The 27168-nt window shown below is 28.8% G+C and overlaps 1 protein-coding gene across 1 annotated transcript in view; it reads right to left on the bottom strand.

The window, feature by feature from the left end:
* The window catches only part of LOC129980643 (corticotropin-releasing factor receptor 2-like), a 208248-nt gene that overhangs the window by 74990 nt on the left and 106090 nt on the right, over positions 1–27168 (bottom strand). The window contains exon 8 of the mRNA XM_056091023.1: positions 26214–26299. Coding sequence (XP_055946998.1) covers positions 26214–26299 — 86 coding nt within the window. The remainder of the gene's footprint in view (positions 1–26213; positions 26300–27168) is intronic.

The following is a 27168-nucleotide window of genomic DNA, read 5'->3' as shown; positions in this document are numbered from 1 at the left end:
CGATTTATCGCTCTCAAGGCATCAATTTTTTGCTTTTATGGTTATTAGAAAATCATAAAGTGGGTTGTTATATTTGGTGACTTATCACAGATAAAATGTTACAACTTGGCGCGAATGTTCACCGTGTACCCGATTTTCCTGTCTGCTCTATAAAGGATTGAGCTATAAGAGGCTATATATATATATATATATATATATATATACACATACACGTACTCACACGCACATATATACATGTATATCTATGCACACATACGAGCACCCACACACACGCACATACTCACATGTATATGTATGCACACATACAATCATGTATATATATGCACACATACACACTTATTATTAGTACAGATGACTCAACTAACTCATTTTTTTAAAAATTCTCCGTCTGTCTCTGATGTGTCTGAAAAAACCTGCCAAAGTAAATATAGGGATTCAAGATTTTTGCAATAGTTTGAGCAACTCATTTTAGACTAGTTTATTTATAAAAAAAAGGCAGGCCGTATTTTAATTAACCTGCAACTTTTATCTTTAATAATGAACTAAACTTTTTTTATGAACTAAATAAAGAGAAGGTAGGAGTAAAAAAATATGAAATCAAGATTTTGATGAATCTTAGCGTTTCAGACACCCATTAGATCAAAAAACTTATTTTTAGAATCAATCCTGACTATCTATTTGTGATCACGATAATTTAAAAATCTGTAAGCTAAAAGGGTGAAATTTGGTACAAAAAATGTAGATTTCTATCAATTTTGAAGGAAATCTATTCAAAAGAAGTCTATCTATCCAACTGTCGTACTAGTGGTCATGATAACTGCAAAACATAAAGAGCTAGATATATAAGATTTGGTACACAAGTACCAAAAGTTTTGGTACACAAGTTTTGGTACACCAAAAATTTAGGTTTGTATTAAGGTTGAAACTAAATTCATCAAAGGATTAATCATCTATTGCTCTGTATTTTCACAATGACTTCAATGAAATTTGTGATCTGATTTTGTGAATTGAATGAAATTTGTGATCATTCAATTCTAGTTCTATGCCAAAATTTAATTTCAATTGGTTGAAAAAAAATATACCCAAAATATATATTCGATTTCTTGGGCACTAAGCGCATGTCAGCAATGAATCGCCAAAGATCATTCTTTCCTAACGAGTGCTCGCCAATGATGTACAGTTATTACACACGAAGTATAAATGTATAAATGATGTATGAAGCACATAATTTTTATATGTGAAAATAAAGAGTTGGGCATCCGTAGCGTTCTGTGCCCAAGCTACCTAACCGTAGCTACCTAAATCTGTACTGTTATGCGGAGGAGAGAGTGATAATGCCTTTATTAGATTGTATACGAGAAAGTTTCGGGGAGACTTTTTCCTCTATATTCTAATGTTTCTCAAAATATCATATTCGACCTAATATTATATATATTTTCTTTATTATTGTCGTGATGAAAATGGAGAATTTTCCTAAAAAATGTGTCTTTAACGTTTAAAAACAACCCAAACTTTCTTCAGCAATCATAATAGATCTGTCATGAGAATTTGAAATTTTTTTTAATGCTTAAGTCTTTTTTATGATTATTATTTTAACTCTGAAATTTCTCACACCGAAAAATTACATATTTCCTCATTTTTCCGCGTCATTTCAATGCAATAACGTTGATGTGAAATCGACAATGATTCAAACGTATTCCAGTTTAAAATAGAAAGGAATTAAAAGATCTATTTTTTTCAACAGAATTTCTTCACTTTGGCGGAAGAGTATTAAAAATGCATTTTACGTGTCTGTGTGTGTGTGTGTGTGTGTGCGCTTGCGCTATAGATGGGTAGATTAAATTATATATCTTCTTTAGCAGTACATCCGAGTGACTGAAATTTGTTTGTTTAAAAGGAAGAATCCAATTACACCTATGTAAATGGTATGGACTTCAATGCTTGGTTAAGAATGTTATGTGAGAGTTTCTTAAAAAGTAATCTTAAATAATTGTTTTCACATTTTACAAGCATTCATATTAAATACCTTCTGCCTAAACAATGTTCGATGAACTTCCAAGTTTGCAGAAAGTTTAGAATAAAGTAAACTTGCCTCCCTCATAATTTTGTTTATTATATATTGGAAAACCTAAAGCAAATCTTTTGTTATTAACATTTTTCTGTAAAGATCCATGGACTCATTCACTGAAGTATTAGTCTTTCATAATTAAAAGGAACAAAGTTTCGAATATTTTCTTGACATAGGGAAATATCCGTTTATTCATTACCAATATGAACGCATCAAAGTGTTTTCTTACACTTAGCGAATAGTCAAATAAGGTAAATTTTCAATACAAAGTTTTAAATGAATAACGTTGCATTAAATAATATTCATGTTTGAAATGAAAAATAATAACAGAAGAGGAAAGAATTTCTACAATATAAAAGAACGCAATTCTTTAAATTGTGTTCTTTTATTTTATGAAAATAATCCATTGTTATAATTTTCTTTTTTAGATAAAGTTTTCTTTATATAAGAATTATTATAATTACATAGTTTATGAAAATTTCATATCTATTATGAATATTCCATATTGAAATTTTCCTTTAGAATTTTACAAACACGAGAACTTTGCAACTATTATTATAATTACATAGTTTATGAAATAATTACATAGTTTATGAATTATAATTACATAGTTTCATAATGTATAATGAATATACTATATTGAAATTCTGCTTTAAAATTTTACTAACATGAGTACGATACTTGAATGGTTTATTTAATGTCCTGGCCATTTTAGAATGAATGGAAGTGTTTTTCTTTTAACTCCCATGTTTATCTTTTAACTAGTATAATCGTTTTAACTCGATTTTCCATTGCAACTAGGGTAATGACATGAATGGCAGGTTTATTATGAAATAATGCCTGTTAAAAATTATCTCAGTAACTAAAGCTGATTTTGAAATATAGTGTGTATTTTAAAAATATCGGTAAAAGCAAAAACACTCTGGAGCAAGTTATAAGTGTAATCTTCCGTTTCTGATTTGAAATGATGTGTAATTTGCTTTAGGATATGTTAGCTTATAAATTCACTGTTCTTAGGAAAACAAAATTCAAGCCTAATATTTACAGTCTGAAAATTGAGTAAAATGTTTTTATCTGCTGCGTCTATTATGGATTTTCGTTGCATTTCACTCTCTTCCATATCGTTTGACCCTTCGGCCAGCAGTTAAATCTCTCTTCATTTTATATTCGCTCTATGAACATACTGACAAGGGTAAAGTATCCCTTAGAATCTATTATATTATGGATTTTTACTATCATAACTCGAAGAACATTCCTTATCTCTCATTTTTTAAATGTGCATGTGCTTTACTAGAAGAAAACACTTCATTCAGTAGGAATAGTACGCAGTAAAGGTCTTTTTTCATTGATTAGGATAATTTTAAAATTTGTGAAAATTAAATAGTACAATGCATAATAATAAAATTAAGGAATTGGATTTTTGCAGATAAAAAGCTAAATACAAGAAAATAAAATCGTAAATAAAACTCTGTTTGGAAGATAATTCTCAAAGAAAGCCAAAAATTTATCCAGACAGTGGCAATAATATATGAGTGAAAAGTTTGATAAAATAATAAAATTGGTGTGATTTTGAACGTAATTTAGAAAACATTGTTACAATTATATTTAAAATTATTTTGAATTAAAAAAAATCCATAAAAATTGATAAGTAATAAATTTGATTTCATTAACAAGATAATTGTTAAATTGTTAACTCTTTCAAATGGCATATGAATTTTTCCGCTGTAGCTATTTAAGCAAGACTGGTGGAAAAGGGAAAGAGAGGGCAAATTAATTTTTATCATTTGATTAAACTTTTAATAATTCATTTTGGAAATTGGAGCTCGAGTTCAGCTATCCTTGAAATGGACAACAAGATGGCATTTGCAATTTATAATCTTGCGGAAAACTTATTTAACTATATACATATTATATTAACTATATCACAAAAACTTACATTCTATTAACTATATAATAAAACATTTAACTTATAAAACTACTGATGTCATTTAGGAAGAATTTATGTAAAATTTTCTATTTTTTATTATACATGTTAAAATCAACTTTCACAATAAATCATGTATATTTTAAAAAATTAATAAATAATTACTTGTATTATACTTAAAAAAAAGGTGAAAATATCCTTTTTATTATTCTAAGCAAAATTCGAGAAAAAAATTCGTTAAGAACAGACTATTCGACATGGAACGTGAACTTTTTTCTCTTCCATAACATCACAACATTGATTTAACAAGGGCCACTTGTTTTTACGCCTTAAGTCCCACTAAGAACATAAATTCTAGCAAACTATGCGTTTTCTTGCACCATTTGGCACGAGTCTGTTGCTCGAAGTGGCATGTTCCAACTTTCACAAGAACACATATTCTTCTCTCAAATATGGAGATATTTTCTACATCTACCATAAGCTGGCGGAAAATAAAATTTTATTCCTCACGTTATACCGAGACCAGAGAGCTGAGAATTGTGATTTCTTGAACAAACTTCTATTAAACAAACAATAAAAAAAACAAGCATTTTCACTTGATCCATAAGACTTATAACTATATCTGTGTTCTTGAGGAATCATACACTTTCTCCATTCATTCTTCTGATTTGGAGTTAAATATTAGCTTCAGTTTAAAATGTTAATTGCTTGAAAAGGCCTTTAAAAACTTATTTGGAAAGTGGACAGAACAATATTTGTAAATTTCTATTTTTACTCAATCCGGGTAAATTTGAAGGTATAAATTTGTAACCAAGGAAATGCTTGACATGTAAAGATTTCCTTTTTTTCTGATGTCGATAATGTATAATGCTTCTGTTTACCGTATTAAATTATTTGACATGAAGAAATAATAATTCCTAGTTTTTTAATAAAAGAAAGTTAAATATTTTATTTATTTTGATAAAGTTTAATTCATTAAAAAAAAATAATTTTTACTAAATTTTCATATGCATGAAAACGGAACTTAAATATGTGAGATTCGAAAATTGTTTGGCTTTAAGAAAAGAAATTTCATCTATTTTAAACAAATTTTATCTTGACTCTAAAATGTTAGAAATTTGAAATCATGTTTTTAGAAAAAATGCAGGTTATATATAACACGTTTTTTAGGAAAACTTTAATTCAAGAAGACTGAAGCAAATAAAGAGGATAGCAAAATATAACCCAAATTTCATTTTGAAAGTACTTTTTTCCTTAAAAAAAAAAAAAAAGAAAAAAAAAGGGGGATTTAAATGATGTTAAATTTGCTTCATTTTTTATGATGTTTGTAATATTTCAAAATGAAATCAACACTCTTTTTGTCGGATTGTCTGGGGGCCGCGGAGGCCTGGTGGTAAGATGTCGGCTTCGGAGCCTGAGGGTTTCAGACTCGAGACCCGGTTCCACCGAAGAGCCGTCGTATAAATCGATCTGGGGCACGTTAAATCCGTCCAAACGTCCTCCCGCTGGTGTGGTGTCAGCTCAGGTATCGTCCTTGTCACTTAACCGCAGTTCAAAATAACGAGATCCGTTCCAAAATAGCCTAGTGTTGCTTTAAAACGGGACGTTAATATAACTGAACTCAAATGAGCTTTCGGATTGGATATTTCATGGTTTGAGTTACTAAATGCTTTTTGAAACTCCTTGAGATTGGATAACCTGGTGAATCTTACAAAATTACTAAACACCAGCCGCCTTTGACGACTAAGTTGTTCGACAGATTATCCACTTTTTTAGGCTATTAAACGATTAATATGAAATGTTTCCTTAGTAAATTTCATCAAGTTATTTGATACGATTGAAAATAATATGAAATTTTTATTAAATCAGTATATTATAAATTACAATGATGCACATTAAAACTATATATAATATGAAATAAAAGCAAAAGTAAAAATCCTACTTCGGAGTTAATGCCAAAATAATTTTTAATGGAAAAATGTGACTTACTCAAAATGAAGCGTTATTATTAATTTCGAGCCACCATCGATATATTCCTACATTTTTGATACACCATCGATACATTTTTTTGCACTTTACTCAGAGAATTAGCTGCAAGGGCTACAAATATTCAGTTTATCTCACCATAATTTCCTTCGTGGATAAGCTTACATTCGAGCTTTAATTCTAATGGAAGACAGTAGGTAATCAGTGTTACCGATTCCGTTGTCATTCTGTCGTCTTTTCCTGAGTTGGTGGATGGTAAATGTTGTTTGATTGTAGTCTCTGTAGTGCGATTCCAAATCAATCGATTCGGGCTTGGTTGCACTGAAAACATCTTTGCTGTTGTGGGAGAAGAGTCACCCTTATGGTACCTACGGCATAGCAATGTTTATTTAAACTCTGGAGCAGTGCTTGATATTTTGGGGTGACTTAAGACGGCAAGTGACGTAATTGAATTTTAGTGGCAGTAATGATAGCATTAAACTGATGTTTGGAAACCGATTTTAATTCATTTAGATTACTAGCCGCCTTCAGTGACCAGCTTATTAACATGTAGCTGTTAAATTTAAATTTTAATATTGGCAAAAGTAGGCGATTGAGCATGTATATTCAAAATAAAAACTGTGAGGGAATAAAACTGATATTATTAAAAAGATATTTTTTTGGGGGATTTTAAAGATGAAACAAAAATCATTTTTTGTGAGATGATAATTTTGGATGATATGAACATAAATTTCCATAAGCAAGTCGCAGTGTTTATATATCTCGTACTTTTCATTGAATGGCGATTTTAGTGACACAGTAAGTCCTTTCCCGAGAATTTCTAATAATGTTTCATAACTCTATTAATTAGTGAAGTTTGATCTTAACGGAGGAGTAAAAACATTCAATGAAGAGTCTGTGACATCCGGAGGATGGTGTGTTTTACAGTCAATAATATTATATATAAGGCAGCACACACACACACACACGCGCACACACAAAGATGAAACCAGAATCACGCACGCCAACACACACTCACACACCATTATTATTAGCAAGTTTTTGAGTTATAGTGTTGTTTTTATTGGGCCAAATTTTAACATCATTAATTTCTTTACTTTTAAGTAATCAAAAGAAACAATTTCTAATAGTTTAGAAGTGCATTACAGCATCGTCTTAGTGTTAAATATACCAGTAATCTACAACGCAGATCTCTCCCATGACTTCAAAATTTCGTTACGAAGAAACGTTTCTTAAGACCTTTTTATAGTATTCTAGACAAATCCTGTCTAGAATATGTAATGTAATCAGTTCAACCAAAGTTTATAATAAATAAAATTTTAAAGAATTTTCTTTTTTGTGAGATAATTATCATTTTGCATTTTCAGAATTTCATCTTTGTGAAGCGAAATATTTACTTTATCTTAAAATAAAATGAAATAAATCATTTATTCAAACATTTTTATGAAATCGAATACAATCTATATACAATACAATAGTGTATGGATAAAAAAACAGTATATTTCTCATTAAGATGTTAAATATTTGAGGAGAGTGAATAATCAATCCTGGTATCTAGTTATAAAACTTCAAACATAAAAACTTCCTATTATTTTTACTATACAGGTTTTGAATGTTTGTCACAGAAAATACAAAATTATATGTTAACTGGTATATACAATAAAAATCCGAAAATAAAAGAATTGCAAATACGTAATTATAGCTTTTCGTTTTTCAATAATTTTTTAGTTAATAAATATAGATTTGATTTGAAAATGATTGGATTTTTAAAGGACGTTTATAATTTCTGATGCAAAACTAAGGCTTTTACTTGTATAAGTGAAAACTTTTCCTTAATTGTAAAGATTACATTTCACAGCTGCATTTCAACATAAGACAAAAATTAAAATTTCAATTGCATCTTTATTTCTGTTGAAATGTTAATATCTAACTACATTTTGATTAACATTCAAATATTTAATTTTAATTAACTGCATTTGAATAGATAATTCTAACATATGTTTTATCAATTGCATTTGAATATATAGTCCGCTAAAATAAATTTTATTAATTGCATATATGTATCTCTGTTTGTATATGTCGGCAACTCTACAGAACGGACAAAAGACAAAAAGCTATCAGAGTCCACCTGGATATATTTTATAAAGTAAAAATATGCATTTTGAAGAGATTTTTTAAAATTTTAATTAAAAATTAAATTTTGAAATTTTTTCCAGGATTTCCAATTACATTATATTACAAAATTGATTTTTTAAAATTTAAAGAACTGCTTTCTTATCGATACCACTTTATCATACATTTTTTTAAAATTTTTGTAATGTCTTAAAATTATTATTTTTGCATGATTTTCAATAATTGGTGTAATTGTTTTCAATTAAATTAAACAATTTTCATTGCTTTATCACATTTTTAATCTTGCGAATTTCTTTTATTGTTAAAAGTTAATTTATAACGATTATGCTAATTATCTGAGCAGTTTGAGAAAACAGAAAGCGAAATTATATATCTGCAAAAGACTACAAGCAATTTGAGAAAAATATGTTCAAGCACTTGAATTTTCAATGACATTAAAACGACATGGGACTCGACTTCATTAAGAAAGTTCATGTATATTATTACATTAAAAGGTGCTTATTTATTTTTACAAACTCTATGCTAAATGGCCAACAAAATGCAATTATCGTAATATCTTATATATGATAGAGCTATGCAGTCTTATATAATCTGAAAATTGCCATTGCAACATAAACCTGGAATCTATAAAAATAAACAAATATACATCAAAATTTTTGATAACTATCAGATTTTGGATTCATCTGCCTAGGGGGCAGGGAGAAATTCGAAATCTACTTCGTGGAAATAAGATAACTTCTGTTTTGGTGGCATCTGTATTTAAAATTAACGAATGAAACTAATTTCATATATAAACTATCGCACACATGAGAAAAAGAATAAAAAACACACACCTCTTTTACAATAAATTTTCTAAAAAAAATAACAAAATTTTTAATAAGAAAGATTTCGGAAGTTTCGGAAAGAAAATTCTGAAATCAATAACTGCAACGAATGCGATGAATACTTATCGGGCAAAACTTTATTAATGGCCGGATGATAAAAAAAATTCAAACGCCGAAATAAACAAAAGGCAGTATGAAACTCGCAGAAAATATTCTTTTATTAATAAATTTTTTAAGGCTCTATTTTAAATATGCAGATCGTTAAGATCTGTATATAAAATAACGCATTTGTAATTCTTTTATGGAATTTATCTCCCAAAATCTTCCACAGTTTGTATATAAAATCTGGTTTCATTCCTTTCATTAGTTTAAGCACCTGCTTCTAAAGTAATGAAAGTTATTTTATTGCCAACCTGTATTTTCGAATTTTTTTTCTGGCGTGAAGTGAAATGCATTGTGGTAGTATACTAAAGAGTCTGAATCGGAATACTGATATAAAATGCATCGTAAAAATATTTTAAAATAAGAGATATATATATTTTATGCCATTTCTTTGGAGAAGATAAAAGTATTTTATAGTATTTTCCTTGGGAAAAATCTAAATAACTCTTTCAGTTTATGTTTTGTCATGCGAACTGTCAACACTGCCGAAGATTTTTATTCAACTGGAATGGTTTCATGCTTGCAAAGAAGGAATTCTGCATTTGATATCTCATTCGTTTCCTGATGTCTAAGAATTTTGAATTATACATTTTCGTATCATCAATGGCAATACACTAATTTAAAATTTTAATAACTAATTTATAAATTCATTGATCAATTAACTTTTGATCATATAGAGTGGTACTTATTGGAAATTAATTTAAGAATTTTATTTCTAGATTTTACTTCTAGATAAGAACGAATATTCTTTCAAAGCCATAAAGAAACTCTCTCTGTTTGAAAGTGTTCTATAGTTAAAATTTATAACCAAGATAAAGCGAAATTGAAAATTTAAACCGAGAAAAGCCATAGGATAATGAATTCTGTACAAAAAAAGCTATAAAATAAAAAAAATTCAAATATTAACAGTGGAAATAAGATAATTTCTCCTGTGTTGGTTGCCATCTATATATAAAATTAATGATAAATTATTAATTAATAAAATTATACAGATTGCCATATGCATAGTAAAAATAATTAAGAAAAACCCTCTTTTGTAATAAATTTAAAAAAAATTTCACCTAGGAATAATAACAAAATTTCCAATAAGAGAGATTCCGGAAGTTTCGAAACGAGAACACTGAAATAAATAATTTCAACGAACGCAGTGAAAATTCATTATGCAAAACTTTATTATCATCAGATGGAGAGATTTCGGCATTGTCGAAGCAAATACGAGTCACACACAGAAAATTGATTATGCAACATTTAAATTATGTTCTTGTGATAAGAAATTTGCACAAACAGAAATGAATGAAGTACATGAAAATCACACACAAAAAAAATCTTTTACTGATCGATATCGATATTCCCTGGCCTATGCCAAACATTTTCAATGTTCTGACCATCTTTTTATACAAGATATTAAATCGGAACTTCTGGTGTATCTTATTTTCATGAATTTTCATGCCTTCTACCGTTTGTACTTGAAATTTGGTTTCATTTCGCTACAGCATAAAATTCACAGAAATTAATCTTTTATTGAGCAACGTCGATCTTTCCTAGCCCTAGTCAAACATTTTCAACGCTACGACCTTCCTTGGGCAAAATATTACATCGGCAACTTCTGGGCGTATCTGGGCATCGGTATATTCTTTTTTGATGAATTTGCATGCCTTCTAGGGTTTGCACATGATCGGTTTTCATTTCGCTGCAACATACAACTCACAGAAATTAATCTTTTACCGATTAACATCAATCTTCCCTGAACCTAGCCAAATATCGCTAATGCTCTAACCTTCTTTGTATAGAATATATTAGATCTGCAACTTTTAAACTCGCAGAAAATTATCTTTTACTGATCAGAATCAATCCTCTTTGGACCTAAAGACAAATTTCCAATGCCCTGACCTTCTATGTTATACATCGACAAACTCTGGTATATCATTTTTGATGAATTTGCATGCTTTTAATGGTTTATACATGAAATGTGGTTTACTCCGCTCTTTAGTAGGTGCTTCCAAACAGTTATTTTATGGGTTATATTAACAGTTATAGTAAGGTAAAGTTATTTTATGGTCACATTATAAATTAAAAAATTATAAGTGGCAAATAATTAAAATAAAAAACCGTGCTTTTCAGTACATGCAAGTGTATTTTTCAAAGAAACTAATTTTATGAAATTTATTTAAAAATCTAGTTTACTAATCACCAAAACTCAATATTGATATAATATAGTGAATAATAAACTGATTCCTACAATTAAAATTGATGAAAAATTCTATTAAATATTTATTTTATATTCCTTTATATTCTGCTATTAAGATCTACGCTAAAAATTACAGCATAGCTTTTCTTCCCCTTCATATGGGAATGTCTTCTGCATCAGCCATATGTCATTATTTGATCTCTCACAGCTAGTGGCGATGAGAAAGATAAAAAATATTCTTGTTGGGACTGAACTTGAATCTAACAAACTAAGAAAGTGATACTTTCGTCTGTCTGCAAGATCATAGATTGTTTGTCTTTATCATATCTAAGCTTCTGAGCTATAAGATACTTTGCTCAACAATTTATTTTGATGCGAACCACGATTATAGCCAGGAAGATATATTTTCTAATATGTTTCAAACATACAAAAGTAAACGAAAGCAATATAATATATATATATATATATATATATATATATATATATATATATATTTCAGAAATAAATAATTTATAAGGATTTAATTTTTTTTATAATTACAGATAAATACTAGCAGCTTGGTTCAAATTTAAAGTCATGAAAAAATTTATATATTTTTTTACTTTCTCGTATAAGAAGTATAGAAAAAATATTGTTATCGTCAAATAATTCGAATTCGAGAATTTGACAAATCTTCAAATTACAAACTTCCCTAATTCTGAAAAACACATTTTTGGCATTATGTCTATATCTGTGAACTCAATAACTAAAAACCCTTAAACTAGACAGATGAAATTTGGTATGTGGAACTAACGATCGAATTTGTAGATTTCCTTCAAATTTTGAACGAAATCTATTCTCAGGAAATTGTATAGCTGCTGTTCTGGCATAAATGAACTCTACAATTTCAAAAAACACAAAGAATTAGGCAGCTAAAAGTTGATACACCGGCTTAGCTTTTAAAATATAAATATTTATTACATTTTAAAACAAACCCGTGAAGCGACTGACCGTCTGTAGGTCTGTAATTTCACATGCATGTAAACGCAATAACTCACAAATGGGATTACTTAAAACGATGAAATTCTATATACAATCTTATGACCAAAATTGAAGTTTTGTATCAAATTTGGGTATCAGTTAGCCAGTAAAAATGTGTCCAAAATGCATTTTCCCGCATTAGATTCAGTGAAAATGCTAGATTCATAGCAAAGATTTATATTTCGAAACTATAGTCCACCTATGCCTTTATTTATTCTCATACTTTTCCAAGGTCCACAAAACCTTTATAAGAGAATATGTGAAAATTTTTTGTGGAAATCATCCCATGCTTATATTTTACACGGATTTTGATTATTTTTTGTGAGTTTTTCTCGTTTATTTTAAAAGTTTCAAAGTAAATAGTTATATATCATTCTGAAGTTTTACAGAATGATATATAACGTGATCATTATGATATATATATAGTGTCTTTAAGAGACAAAACAGCTATTTATTGGAAAAAAAAATTCGAAATTTTTATTTATATTATATGCATGGATAAATCGGATGCAAATAATATTACAGAATTTGCCAGAATTTGAAATATGCTTAGAAGAAAATAAATTGTATGAAAGAAAATCACTTGGCAAGAAATTATAAAATTTCAAACTCTAAAAGGTTTTCTAACATATTGTTAATTGAAGAACAAAAATTCGAAGTGGCAATTTTAAAACAGGGAAATTAAACACGGCAATTAAATTGTACTCATTTAATTTCTGAAAGAAGATATTATCGACTTAATTTCACAAGAAAATGATGAAATTATAAAAAGAGCATTTCACGTTTCAGTTTTTTTTTGTTAGGGAAGATTGTTAATTATGAAAAAGCACATGTTAATTATTCTGAAAATCGTTCGGAATTTTTTAATATGATCTAAGGTTTCAGATTTCATTATATTTATTGAGACAATTACATATTATCACCTTAGATTTTACTTTACTAATTTTCTTGAAATTTTTAAAAAAGCCTTATCGAATAATGAAGATGTAGATTATATTTTGAAAGATTCTTTCAATTACAATACGTTTTAAAATCATTGTTTGAAATTATTGCTAATTTGCAGTTTTTTCAATGACTTTTCCTAATATGGAATAAAACAATTGTGAAAAATATTTTTCAGTTGTTAGTCGATTTAATATGAGGTATAAATTATTAGTAAATTGATTCTTTTTTATAAAATTATGCTTTTTATTATTTATACACTGCACAGTGCGTCATGTGGAAACCTTTAATTCTGAATTTTTGGGATAGTTTCAAAGAATTTGACAATTAACTAACAAAATTATTTATTTCCTACATTTTAAAGCAAAAGAGCTAACTTTTTGATAAAACAACAAAATAAATAATGATCATAAATTAATTTAATTGATATCGAACCTCAAAAATAAATTTAAAAAATCGTTTTCAACAATTATTATATTTATGCATAGAAATCACTCACTATTTCGGCTGATAAATAAAATATGGAGCAATTTGCTGTTATTATAAAACTGAATAAGCTGTTGACTTATTGACTAAATTATGTGAATTTCAATGATTTTATATCAAACTTTAATATTTTTCTAATTGTAGTATTTTTCAATATATTAAATATATAATTTTTTTTTATCAAAACTTTGTTTCCATTTAACTGCGTTATTCTATCTATTTTGTACATATATAAATATTTAGTATATTTTCTGCTGTTATTTTGATAAAAGGTGTAGGTGTAACGTAACGTAGGCTTTACGAAGATAATCAGCATTTAAAGAAAGCTGAAATTTGGAGTTGAGATTAATAAAGATAAAGGTGTTCTTTTTAAATCTAATATTAAACCGATTTAATCACTATGCATCAAAAAAATTTTTGAGGTGGGGGGGCTAGGTTACATATTTTGGTTATCTGTAATAAATTTGGACTTATCTTTATTTCGAATATTTTTTTACCATTCCAGAATTTTTAACTAATTTTTTTTCATTCTGAGTATATAATGACCTGTTACAAATATATATAAAATCTCTGAAGGAAATTAAAGAATAGCAATAAATTTTTTTGCTATTATTAAGAAAGGAGAATATATGCGTCTCAAATAATACTCCACTGAATTTCGAAAATATAAGTATGAAAAGAAACAAAGACAAATTGATAGGATGGCTATGTTTTTAAAGGCACCATAACATCATGGGACATAATTCCGTTAACAATGTTCGTACAATAATAAAATAATGATAAAAAGCTATTAAAATAATGACTTAAATATCTATTTACTATTATTGTGAAATAAAATAATAAGAGGGAATCCAAAGAACCAAATCCAAAAATCATAAGTAATTTAAATAAAATTAAGCAGAACCAATATTCTAGACTACAAAGCAGATCGCTGAAGGTGGGTCGCATTTCACACAAAAATTTTCTATCATTTGCAAATGAAAATAAAACACATCTAACATTACATTGTTAAAGTTATATTCCAATTTTAAATGCCACTCGTATCTTTTTTTGAAAATATATTCTAAGGGTATACTTTTCTTCATATTTAATGCAGTCAAGAGCAAAGATTCAAAGCCAGTCAACAAAATAACTTTTTTTTAAATAAATGTCTGAGGATTTATTTTGATTTCATATTCAAAGTCAAATTAACGTAAACTAATTGAATCAATTGCATGAAAAAATTCTGAGAACTAGTCCTAAATTTATTTTCTCTACACGTATGTCAGAATTTGATGTCATTCATAATATTTTAGACACGAATTTTAGTTCCAATTCAGTTTTTGAGATTGTTATTTCTCGTATATATCCAGAATATCTCTACACTTTCGAATGGATATCGAACTCAGCTCACGTCTTGTATTTTCTACAGTGTTATACTTCTGACGTAATGCTTTAGAATCGTTGATTTTTCAATATATATTTGTCAATTTCTGAAAAGAGGCTTTCTAAAGATGTTGAAGTCTAAATTAATTGATATTTTCTTTTTGAAAACAAAAAGAAAAAGGTTGAGCTTTCTTTTAATTTATTAAATTAGTTAACGATATATATTTATCAATTTCTGAAAAGAGGCTTTCTAAAAATGTTGAAGTCTAAATTAATAAACATTTCTTTTTGAAAATGGAAAAAAAGGTTGAAATTTCTTTTATTTTATTGAATTGATTAGTTTTAGGAAATAAAAAATTCTAGCTACATTCAAAATTTACTTCCCTTTTGATAATTTTGAAAAACAGTGTGAATTTTTTTTTTTGAATCATGCCATTTAATCTCAAATAGTCTTAAACCATGAAAATTCCACGTAGTTATTTAGTTCTCAAACTTTCCTTTACAGTGTTAAAAAAAGAGGAATAAGAATATATTCCAATTTAACATTCCTAAACCATAGAAGAAGTATCTTTTAAAGCGAGTCAATTTTCCAAACGTTTTCGTTTTATTCGAATGTCAAGCCGTGGAAGTTGGAGAAGATTCTTGGATCAAAATCATGAATGCTTTTAAATATTCAGCAACCTTTCAAAATTTTTGCTTATGCTATCTCGGATATTTCGAGAAATGAATAAATTTGCTTTTTATCTCTCTTTGTTCATATTTTTGAGACAAAATACTTTTTTGCGCAGTCGTTTAGTAGAGTCACAATATGGTCCAGGTTGGAAACTTTTCTTGTTGTTGCCATCTATTTTAAGAGCTGGTAAAATTCTAAGCTGCATTTAATTTTATTCATGAATATATATATATATATATATATATATATATATATATATATATATATATATATATATATATATATATATATATATATATATATATATATATATATATGAAGAAGTAAACGAAAGACGAAAACCACAATAAAGAACAAATGTTTCTTTAAAACATCTCAACTCCGAAAATTGTCTTTTTGAAATTGTTAATGTCTCTCTTGACAAGAAAATAATAACTCAGAAACAAATGAGCAAGAGGGAGAAAATTTGGTGCATGGTATTCACGTCATAATTTAACAAGATACATTGTAGCTAACTAAAACATTAAAAAATTGTTTAATCTGTTGAGGCATGAGAAATAACTGACTCATTTTAAATCCAAAATCATAAAAATATTGTCATAAAGATTATTAAAAAAATATTTTTTGTCAAAGCTCACTTCTTTAAGTTCAAACCGTGACCGTGAAAAAAGTACATTTTACGGGGCCACCTAGATTAAAATTGTTAAGCAGACCGAGATTTCAAAACGGAAACGTACCTGTTCTTGTTTTTTATTCACTCTATTTCATCCATTTAGTACCAGAATAATGCGGAGGATAATATAGCAAGAAATTATTCATACCAGAAAATGTAGTGCAACAAATAATTTTATATATATTTTTAAAATCATATAGATAGCTACGGAAAGGAAATACGAACTTTTTCATAAATTAATCATTGGCATATTATCTGATCAAGAACATAATCAATTCCAGTGTTAAAAAGAAGAATAGGAGCCAATTGAGTGATTTGTTATCAAATAATTCATCAGATAGCGAAAATTCATTGAAAAGAAAGGCTTGATTGCCTGCTGATCTTTCTATTAAAAGGTACTGGTATTATTGTATATAAAATCGTAACATAAATTAGATTAATGGCTTTGATGATAAAATTTTAAATCTGTATGTATTCACTCAGTTGGACATAGAAAAGAGGTCCAAATGCCTATTCAATCACTTTCAATGGACTGAAAAGTTTAACATAAAATGTGATATTTTGTTAAATATAAGAGAAAAACTTATTGGTTTCATATTGGGAATAAATAAAAGATCAAGCGTTTGTTCCACTTCTGCCTTTATATTCACGAGCTCGAGATGAGATTCCCTGACGCTATTCAAATCTTACCTCTGGATAATCTTCAAAAAGTGTAGGAGGGATTTAATTGGTGTGTAGATATCTTCAAACATTATTGTAGGAAATAAAAGTCAATGTAACGGTTAGTAATTTTGGAGTCATTTCCGCTTATTGTATTTCATTTATATAATTTTTTTTCGTTTTGAATTGATTTATCTTCACCACCTTGGAGGTTGACTATCCCCTATCGACGAGGGGACATTCTTCTCCCTGAAAGGGTTGTATCGTGGCCGGTGATGACCTTCAGTACCCAACCACAGTTCCAGCCAGTGTTGCTAAAGCGGCAGTCAGACTTTTTCCGTGTGCCTTCGGGCTGGTCAGAGCAGCCGGTTAAAGGTAATTAATTTATCTCACGTACAAATGAGCATCAACTGTCGCTTTTGAATTTCTCTGAATTTACAACAATTTAAAACTAAACAAAATTGTTTTTGAAATGATTCATACACAAATGTTGTAACTTTTATACCATTCTTAATCATGTTGCTTCAAAACTAGAGTAGCTTGTTTGATCATTTAACCGAACATTTATGAATTAATGGGAATTATAATTCGTGACGCTTTTTTGAGGTTATTAGATATTTTTAGCTACAATTTTTATCCCATTTGCTATTTCATATTTTTCTTTTTTTTACTTTTATTATTGCAGTCTTTTAAAGGTAAGACATTCTACAGAAATTCCTCTTTATATTGATCACCCATTTAGTGTAGAGACTTTTAAAATACAAAAATAATTTTTATATTTAATTTTACCGCTAAGTGTGTTATCACTAGATTTCTACCATGAAAAATAATTGAATGTAAAGACAACGTAATACTATCACTTTTGCCTCATTTATAATAAATTATTAAATATTGTTAAATGACTAAGGAAGTCCAAAAAACTTAGGATGTCCCTATTTGGTGGTATCTGAAGCTAAAACTAATGAAAGCATTGTAACCAAATTTCATATGCAGATTGTGAGAGATATGGCAAACGAATTTCACAATGAAAGAACACTGATGCATTATCTTATATACAAAGGAAAGATCAGTACAATGAAAATGTAACCCTAATGTTGAATAATAAAAGATTCCACAATAAAAGAGTACTGATGCATTTTCTGAAACACAAAGTAGTATCAGTACATTGAAAATGTAACCCTAATGTTGAACAATAAAAGAATCCTTTCTGTGATCTTCATATTGCCTTTCATTAATTCCTGTTTGTGCATTTTTCAACGTTAATAAAGTTTTGCATAATCCCTTTTTCGTGCTTTCATTTTGATTGTTGTTTTTGAGTGTCTAAATTTCTTCTACCGTTGAGTTTTATAACGTCTTTTTTCTTGCCACTTTTTTTTTGTGAAGATTGTTTTTTTAGAATTCATCTCCCCATGTCTTTGGCGACAAAATTTGGTTGAATATCTTTAATAAGTTTTAGCTGAAAGTGCCTCTAAAGTGGAAAAAATTATTTTATACTAGTCCTGTTTATTTTTTCTTTCGAATTTATATGACGCGAGTTTTCTTAAAGCAGAAGAAAAATATAGAATCTGTGAAAAAATAAAATAAATGCAGTTGTGTGCTAAAAAGTATATGTTGTTTTATAAAATGTCAGAAAAATGGTGTACGAGTTTAAAATTTCAGGTACTGGATTAAACTGATTCAAAAGTGATAAAAAAATGAAGCATCAAATAAATAATAAATATTGTCTCTGCAATCTGTTAAAAACATGATTACAAGTGGAGCGCAACGCATAGATTTATTTCGATCTTTTGAAAATCATACCTTGAGGGAAAACTTGAGGCAGTCAAATACATTTGCATTGTGATCTAATAAAGATCTACTGAAAATTATTCCTGCTGAAAATTGCAATTTCTCATAGATTAAAATTTACTTAGAATGGAGAAAGTTTATCAATCTGAAACTAGCCATATGTATTGATATATTTCTCAGGGAATTAGCAACAAAGGATTCGGCATACATAGATACAACTAAAGCTTGAGTTTAGATTTCACAGGAGGGGTTTTCATGACAGCAGGCAATCAACATTATTTATTCGGACGGGGTTTTGTCACCCCTTTCTGAGTTGGAGGAGGGTAAACGTTATTTAATTCTTAGTTTGCAGTCTGTAAAGTGCAATTACAAACCAATCGATATATTTAATTGCTGTGAAAACATTGCTTTCCGTTGTGAAACTATTGTCTTCCCTCTAGCTCTTAAGTTCGAATTGCAATTACTTCGATGCGGTACTAATAGTCATTTGGGCTACTTTAAAGTATCTAAGGAAATAAGTAAAATTTAGAAGTGATAGAGATAGTTTTAGAGTGGTATTTTAAATTTGATTTTTTCAAATAAGATAAGGCTTTATAGAATCTTTCATTTGTGGATCATTTCATTGGATCAACTTACTTCATTTGAATATTTAAAAATCTTATTCATTACAGGAAAATTGATGTTTTTTTTCTTTTCCCCCCCCCAAGATTTGAGGTTTTAAATTTTTCCGCTTGTTATCAAAAATTAGACTTAAAAGCACGCAGGGGATCATCAGTTCTTAAGGCAACTTTTATAACAAAACAACTGTCCGAATTTCAAATTTGATTTACTATATAGGTACGTATTAATTAAAAGATTACAAAAAGATCTTGTGACTGGATTACATGAGTTTTTCAAAATAGGCTAAGTATTTCAGATCTACGATTTTGAGTTAAAAAAAAGTAATATTTTAATTTTGCTGTTAAATATGCCACAAAAGATTTAAAAGATGCTAAATTACACTAGTATATTAGATTACTGCATTTAAGAATTATTTAAAAACTTGGTCTCACTAAAAATACTGTCGTTGTAACTCTATGTCAATCCTTTGCAAAACTGATCAGTGTTCATATAGCATACGATATCTTATACTACTTTAGAATTATCTTGGAAAATATATAAGCCTTGAGAACTAGGAATCTGTTCGTTTGTATCATGAATGCATTTATGTACTGAAAATAAAAGAAAAAGAAGTTGATAGTAATTAAATAAACCCTAACCATATTTATTTTATTGGAATGTTGGAACAAAATTCATATCTATACTTGAGAGTTAATTAGATATTCACTGTCATCTCTAGTCACTGTAACCAACGTATATATATTTATTGATATTTGACAAACATTACTGATTACTACAGATTTCCCAATTACAATTTATAACTTTATTGGGAATAATAATTCTCATCTCATGGAAATCATCGAAATCCTTAATCCTTAGTTTCTTTATTGAATATTTCCCCAGGATTTAGCTTAAAGGGAACTATCAGAAATTCACAATACGGTTTTCATCAGCGAACACAACTTATTCTAAAGAATTAATTTCGGAGCAGGAATTCTGTTTTGAAAACCTATAATTAGTATAATTGATCCGGTGCTGTAATTTTAACTTTTTATTCTTCAGTTGTAAATTTTATTCATAATTACACCTATAAGTTAGACAGATATTCACATAGAGTAGTCTCTAAGTTCAATCACTGATCAATCGGTGAATTGATTGCAATTTCAATAACACTGAAAATAATGTGATCCCTTGCAAGATAATTATCTTCCCCCAAGGCCTTACGTCTAGTATTGGTTTATGCAAACTGATCATTTAAGGAGTGAAACTGAAATTTACTGATACTAATAGTGGAATAAGATTGATATTCGCAATATAACTAATTAAGATAACATTTTCTAATTCAGCTTAGTTTAGTTATATAAATAAATTCTCAGTCTTCTGCAACACTAGGGATGTTCTGGAGAGAGTCTCATAATTTTGAACCGTGGTCTGATGACATCCTTTCTCACCAAATCTACTTCACATAAAATTGACCAACTACCTCATATCTTATGTGAAACCCGATGATGTCAGGATTAGTTTCACTTATTAACTCCAGATGGCAGCGCATTCCCGTTGTCTTTAAAATTAAGCAGTAAAGATTTCTTGTTTTGCAATGCAGTCCAGAAAAGGAGACGTTCACATGAGTGTGAGCGATGAGTAGCCTTCGGGGAAAAGTACAGCAAATTTATTTTAAATATAACTCAGAAACCCTGCCAGTTTCTCGTGAAGTTAGTAGTTTATGAAGAAAATAATTTTTATTGTCATTAAGAAATATTCATAACCGTGATACGGAATTGTTTATCGAAAATTGGATAAAAATAAGTGAGTGGCTCGATGTGAATAAATGGATGACTAGTCAAGAAAACTGTTTCCTGATTTTTCTTGTAGAATCTTCTATTTTTTGGAAACAAGTGCACAGAGTATGTGCTCACGAATAGTGCAGAAATACTTCGTTAGGGAAATTTCCCCTTAATTCGATACCTAGGCCACTTGAACAAGAAAATCAATGTTGAGATCTTACCAGACCAATGCAGTGTTTATAGTGTATGCTACATGTTCTTGGTGATGAGTTTCTATGTCAGAGTTATGTGGAAATGGAATCAGAATCCAATGATAGATAGTTTGAAAAAATGAAGAAAAAATCGGAGTTACATTAAAACGGAACCTGAACCAAATAATAGAGAGAGCGAATTTTGATGTCTTCTGGGACTGGTCAACAAACAGCTCGAATTTGTATACCTTCGGTTTATTGACGCAGTTTATTTCTTCAATTTTTATATTTTTTTATATTTTCATCGTGCCTCAAATTCTCAATGGGGAAAAATCATCAACAAATAAATAAAAATGAAAAAAAAAGTTTTAAAATAACTTTTGGGTTCAGCTGCATTGTATTCTTAATGGACGAGCGACCACTGGTAACCCGTTATACGAAATTTAAATGAATCTTGCTGCATTTTCTAAGCATTTGTAAAGCCACAAGAAATGGTTTTTATATTTTATAATGTTCAATAAAGATATTTTAAATAATAAAAGAAATGTTCACAAATAATTATATATTATGTTATAGTTGAATAGTCTATAATTTCAATAAAAATTCTATGGACAGCTTCAAGCATAAAACTAGAAACATGTAAAAATTGTGTCACATTGAGCAAAATGTGCAATAATATAAAATACTATGGCTAGGCATTTTGGAACAGCTCAGGAATATAATAACAAATATATATCAGAAATACAATGATTTTTAAAAAAAGCAAATTCTAAAATCTGCTTCATTTTCAGATAATTGACAAAAATTAAGTTTCAACAGTAAAAAAGAAGAAGATCTATAAAAGTATTCGACACTACATTTCTGTTAGAATATCTGATTTCAAATTTCTATTCAAACTCAAGCCGAGTAACTGAATTAATTCAATAAGATCTCTTGAAATGCATAATCTAGAGAAAGCTGTTTGCGTCAACTAAATAGAATCTGATCAAGAATATACACTATTGAAGATGACTCAGTTCCAGTTTGTATTGTGGATGAAAGTAATTTAGAGGGAACGCAGAGTAATTATTAATCTGGATCATCATTCAGTATTGATACAATTCCCCGAGAAATTAACTTAAATGATATTCAGCAATTTCTCATAATAGTTTCCTTATAGAGATGGTCTTACACAAAGTCTTAAATTTCAAAGGAAGGCGTTTTCTTGACTGTGGATAATCAGCATTGTCGATTTAATTGTGGTTATACCGCTTTCCATTAAACCGGAGGACGGTAGCAGTTGTTTAATTGTAGGTTCGTGAGCTCTGTTAGATCTATTACAAAACAATTTATGCAAAGAATTTCTCTTTGCTCTATTGAAAATCTTTTAGAGATATTCCAAGACAATTGCCTTCTGGCCAAGATTTATGTCTCAAATTTGGTTTATTCAAATTTTTCCGTGATACTGGATATTTGGGCCGCATTTAGGAATTTGCATTTAGGAATTAAGATTTATTAGTTTTGCAAAAAGGACGACTTTAATGTTATGGAAACAGTACTTTGCTGTAAAATAAAATTTAAAACTCTTAGTTCAAGTGTATTTATCCAAATAGCTTTAATCATGGACCTTAATGAATTACCATCCAAACAGCTTTATTATTCGATCCGATTTCACATTTTGTGATCTTTTTATTTTTTCCTTCCATGTCTTTTTTTTTATCTGAATGACGTCTAATAATAAAGAGGACTATATTTGCATGTGTGTTGGCTCCCTACAGTACAGACCGCTTTTACCTACACTATCAAATCTGGCATATATATACTTTGAGAAGTGACTCAGAGCAATATTTTTGAATTTTTAATTAGAGTTTTAGCTAATTAAAATTTAAGTTGAATTTCAGCGTTTTTTGGAATAACTTCCAAAAATATAATTACACAGATATGAATTTTACACCATTTTAAAATGTAAAATATCGTTTTTTTAATGTTATCAATTTAATTATCAAGCAAACTTTCCTTGATCTTTGGCAATTTTTTAAAACTATTTATTTACTTCATTTCTAGCAATGGATTACTGTTGCCTGGAAATTCAAGCCACTTTCATTGTTCCATCAAATATATAATCCTGTCATTTTCTTCTCTTGTAAAAAAATTAAAGAAGAAAGATTCCATTTAATATCTGCTCAGTTTGTTTTCTAGGCGAAAAAGAAAAGTGAGGTTGCAGTTTGGCTAAATTTAAAAGTTATTTGAACATTTAGGATTTTAATTGCGCCATGATGTCATGGGACTGGTATCCGTTAGAAAAGCTTATGTACACAATGAACAGAACACATGTAAGATAATTAAAATATTGTAGCTTTAATCTCTAATAGTCATGATAATGAAATCATGTACATGGGCACTATATCTGAACGATTTAAATGAAATAAAATATAGCTAATGTCTCTTACGAACCAGTTGGTCGCCAAAGGCCATTACTTTAGAATATATTAATTTAGTTACGAATAAAGTATATTTAGTATATATATATGTAAAGTGTTTTTTTGAACAATTTTTCATCATTCAGTTTATAGAAAGTGTGCCATCCTAGAAAATTCCTCGAGTTTTCGACATATGGTTGTTTCTGAGAACGCATTGTGGAGAATTATCTAGTCCACCTTATTGCAATTGCTTTATGGTTTCATGAAAGGATTGGACGACTTCTTGTGTTTATGAAATACTGCTTCCATTTCTTTTTGATGAGGGCGCCCCTTGCTAAATCTGTATTTATACCCTGAATACAAGGGCTTGATTATCTGTGTCAAGATTTCTAGGATATGTCTCTCCAAGAGACAACAGGCTTTGTGTTTGTTGATGAAATAGCGAGACTACATTGCGATAATGCAGAGCTGATCTACAAAGATAATTAAAGTGTGCACCTTTTTAATAGGTCTAGAAGGAGTTCGTTCGTTTATGTGTGTCCCGTTCCATGTCTGAGGCTCATAACTCCCTCTCGTCTGTACTCTACCTTTTATAGCTCCTACGACAAGACATCGATTATCCTAGAAGTTTATAATATCTAAATCTATATATATCGTATATATATCTTTTATCTTTTGACGATATATCGTATAGCTAACCGATGTGCCATTTAAAATTCCAATAGTTTTAGGAATTTGGTGCTATCTGTAACCTAGAAAATTTGACGTCAAAGTTTCCAAGTTCGTCACTAAATGGTTGCTAAAACCAGTGGTGGGGGTTCTTTGGTATCTATTCAGAGGCCATCAGAGACATATGTAAAATTCCCTTCATAATCAGGAAACAAACTGCGCAGAGTAGTATTTATACAAATTCGTAACAATAGTCAAACTTTTTTCTAGGGTGATTATCGCTGGCTTAATCCTAATGAACCTTTAAAATAACTTTGCTTGTTTCACCATTTTAATATTTATGCTTTTTGTCTGCAAATAATTTCGAATACTCTCATTTACATTAATCAGAGATACAAGAAAGAAATTTTCTGTCGGTTTAAATATGCTTTCCACCACATTGGGTTAGATATTTAGCAATTGTGTTAATTTTGGAAATGACAACGGCTGAACATTTTTATCTTACTCAAAAAAATATTTTACGAGTTCTTAAGCTGATTCTAAAAAAAATTAAAAGTTCAGTAAAGAAGAACAAAACATTTCAAGATAATGGAATTTATTTATTTTTATTCTAATTCCTTTCGGTACGACTTAAGAACTAGGAGCAGTTTCTCCCTGAGTACGCTAAAACAGTGTCTGTCGTCCAAAAATTGGCCACAAGTCAGATATGCTAGATGGCCACAAGAAATGGTAGTGTTTTTCAGAATTCTAACAAAAAATGTCGAGACTATCATATTTTGCAAAAAATCACTAAAAAAATCAAATTTGAATTTTTTTGCGATTGCACCTTAATTTAAAGTCGATACTATTTTTGATAAATTGAAAAAAATGAATGTAGATATTAATAGTATTTAAAGCATATAAGTAGTAAAACCTATCTTCAAGGTACATACAATGAACAAAATTCTTATAGTTCGTCCCATGGCGCATAATTTACTAGAAAAGTAAGACACCGGAAAGTAATATGGGAGAACTAATTTTATTCTATTTCTGTTACAACATGGCAAATATTACCCGATCCCAGTTTCTAATTTTGTGGGAGGAAGTAATTTACATGAATGAAGCAGAATTATTAATCACGGGGCTTCACCGGTTTTGATACATTTCTGAGAGAATTAGTTACAAAGTACACAAATATTCAGTAAAACCCACTACGTTACAGTCGTGAATATAACTTACATTAGTGTTTAAATTTCAAAAGATACGTATGGCAACAATATGTTATTAATTCTGCATTTCCGATTCTGTTGCCATTTTCTTTTCCTGATTTGTAATTTTAATTATTTCTTGATTCTAGTCTCTAATATACAATTACAAAGCAATCGATATGAATATAACTTACTGAGTGAAATACAATGTGAAAATAACTGATAAAATATGTGAAAATAACTGATTCTAGACTTTTGATATTTTACAAAAAAGTTGTCTTATTCTTCTAGCTTTATATTCAGGCTGGATACATGTCAATATTTGAAACAATGCTGTAATTGAAGTCTGTTTAGGAATATATACATATGCAATTGGTGTTTATGTATTATCATGGAATATAATGAGGGCTGATTTTTGGAAGGCTATTTAATTGTTAAAAGTAATAATACTTAAAATGTTTCGCTTTGAGAACAAAAATAATTGAACTTACTTCATTTGCCTGCTTTCAATAGACGAGCTGCGGTTCAGTTTTGTGATCAAGATTCGAACGATGTTGACCATGAATACGCTGTTCACCTGCAAAAGATAATTCAAATTTTAGAAAACACCTTTTTGTTGGTAAAATATTTTTCAAAAATTAATCAAGAAGATTTGTTCTAACCATAGGGACTAGAGAAATGGGAAAATTAAGAAACATACAAACAAAATGGAATGGATATTTTTAAATTTTAAAGATTATCCGAAACTGAAATTATTGCAAAGTACCTAAAAGGATTATATTAGTTAGATTTTCCACGCAATAATAATTATGAAAGTTTAAAGACTTGTGTGTGGCTTTCTTTAAAAAAAAAGATATAGTTTTTAAGAAACATAACAAAATAAAAAGAGTTGGGACGTATCATTTTTATCTATACAACAACAATATTTACAACAACGAAGTAAATAATTCCTCTTTATATTGTATACCCATCTCCGCGGAGAAAAAAATAGAAACAGTCTAGAAAATACACTTGAAAATTTATAGCTAGAATATTTTGCTTTGTCATAGAACTGCATTCATAAAAGATTATTCCATATTTTGCAACGTTAGAGGAATTTTGGTCTGGAAAAGATGACAGCAGATTATATCGGGAATAACAACAAGGCTCAGCATGAAAAAGCCTACTGTCATAAACTAATCAAAATAAAATATTCAACCATCGTTTCTGTTGAAATAAATATAAAAAAGTCTCTATATTTAAGCATTTTGAAAAAAAAAGTAGAAATTCTTTTGTCAAATAGCAAATTCCTTATTCGGATAAGAGTAGGATACCAACTAGCAGAATTGTCTCCCCAAAACTATCTCGCATACTCTCTAACAAAGGTGCTATCCTGGAGAACACCTTATATAGCGTTGGTGTTCAATAATTACGAAATATTGACCTTTGGCGTAAATGTAACATGTT

Source organism: Argiope bruennichi, chromosome 8, assembly GCF_947563725.1.
Source record: "Argiope bruennichi chromosome 8, qqArgBrue1.1, whole genome shotgun sequence".
Lineage (NCBI taxonomy): Eukaryota > Metazoa > Arthropoda > Arachnida > Araneae > Araneidae > Argiope > Argiope bruennichi.
This window is presented reverse-complemented; position numbering and strand designations above follow the sequence as displayed.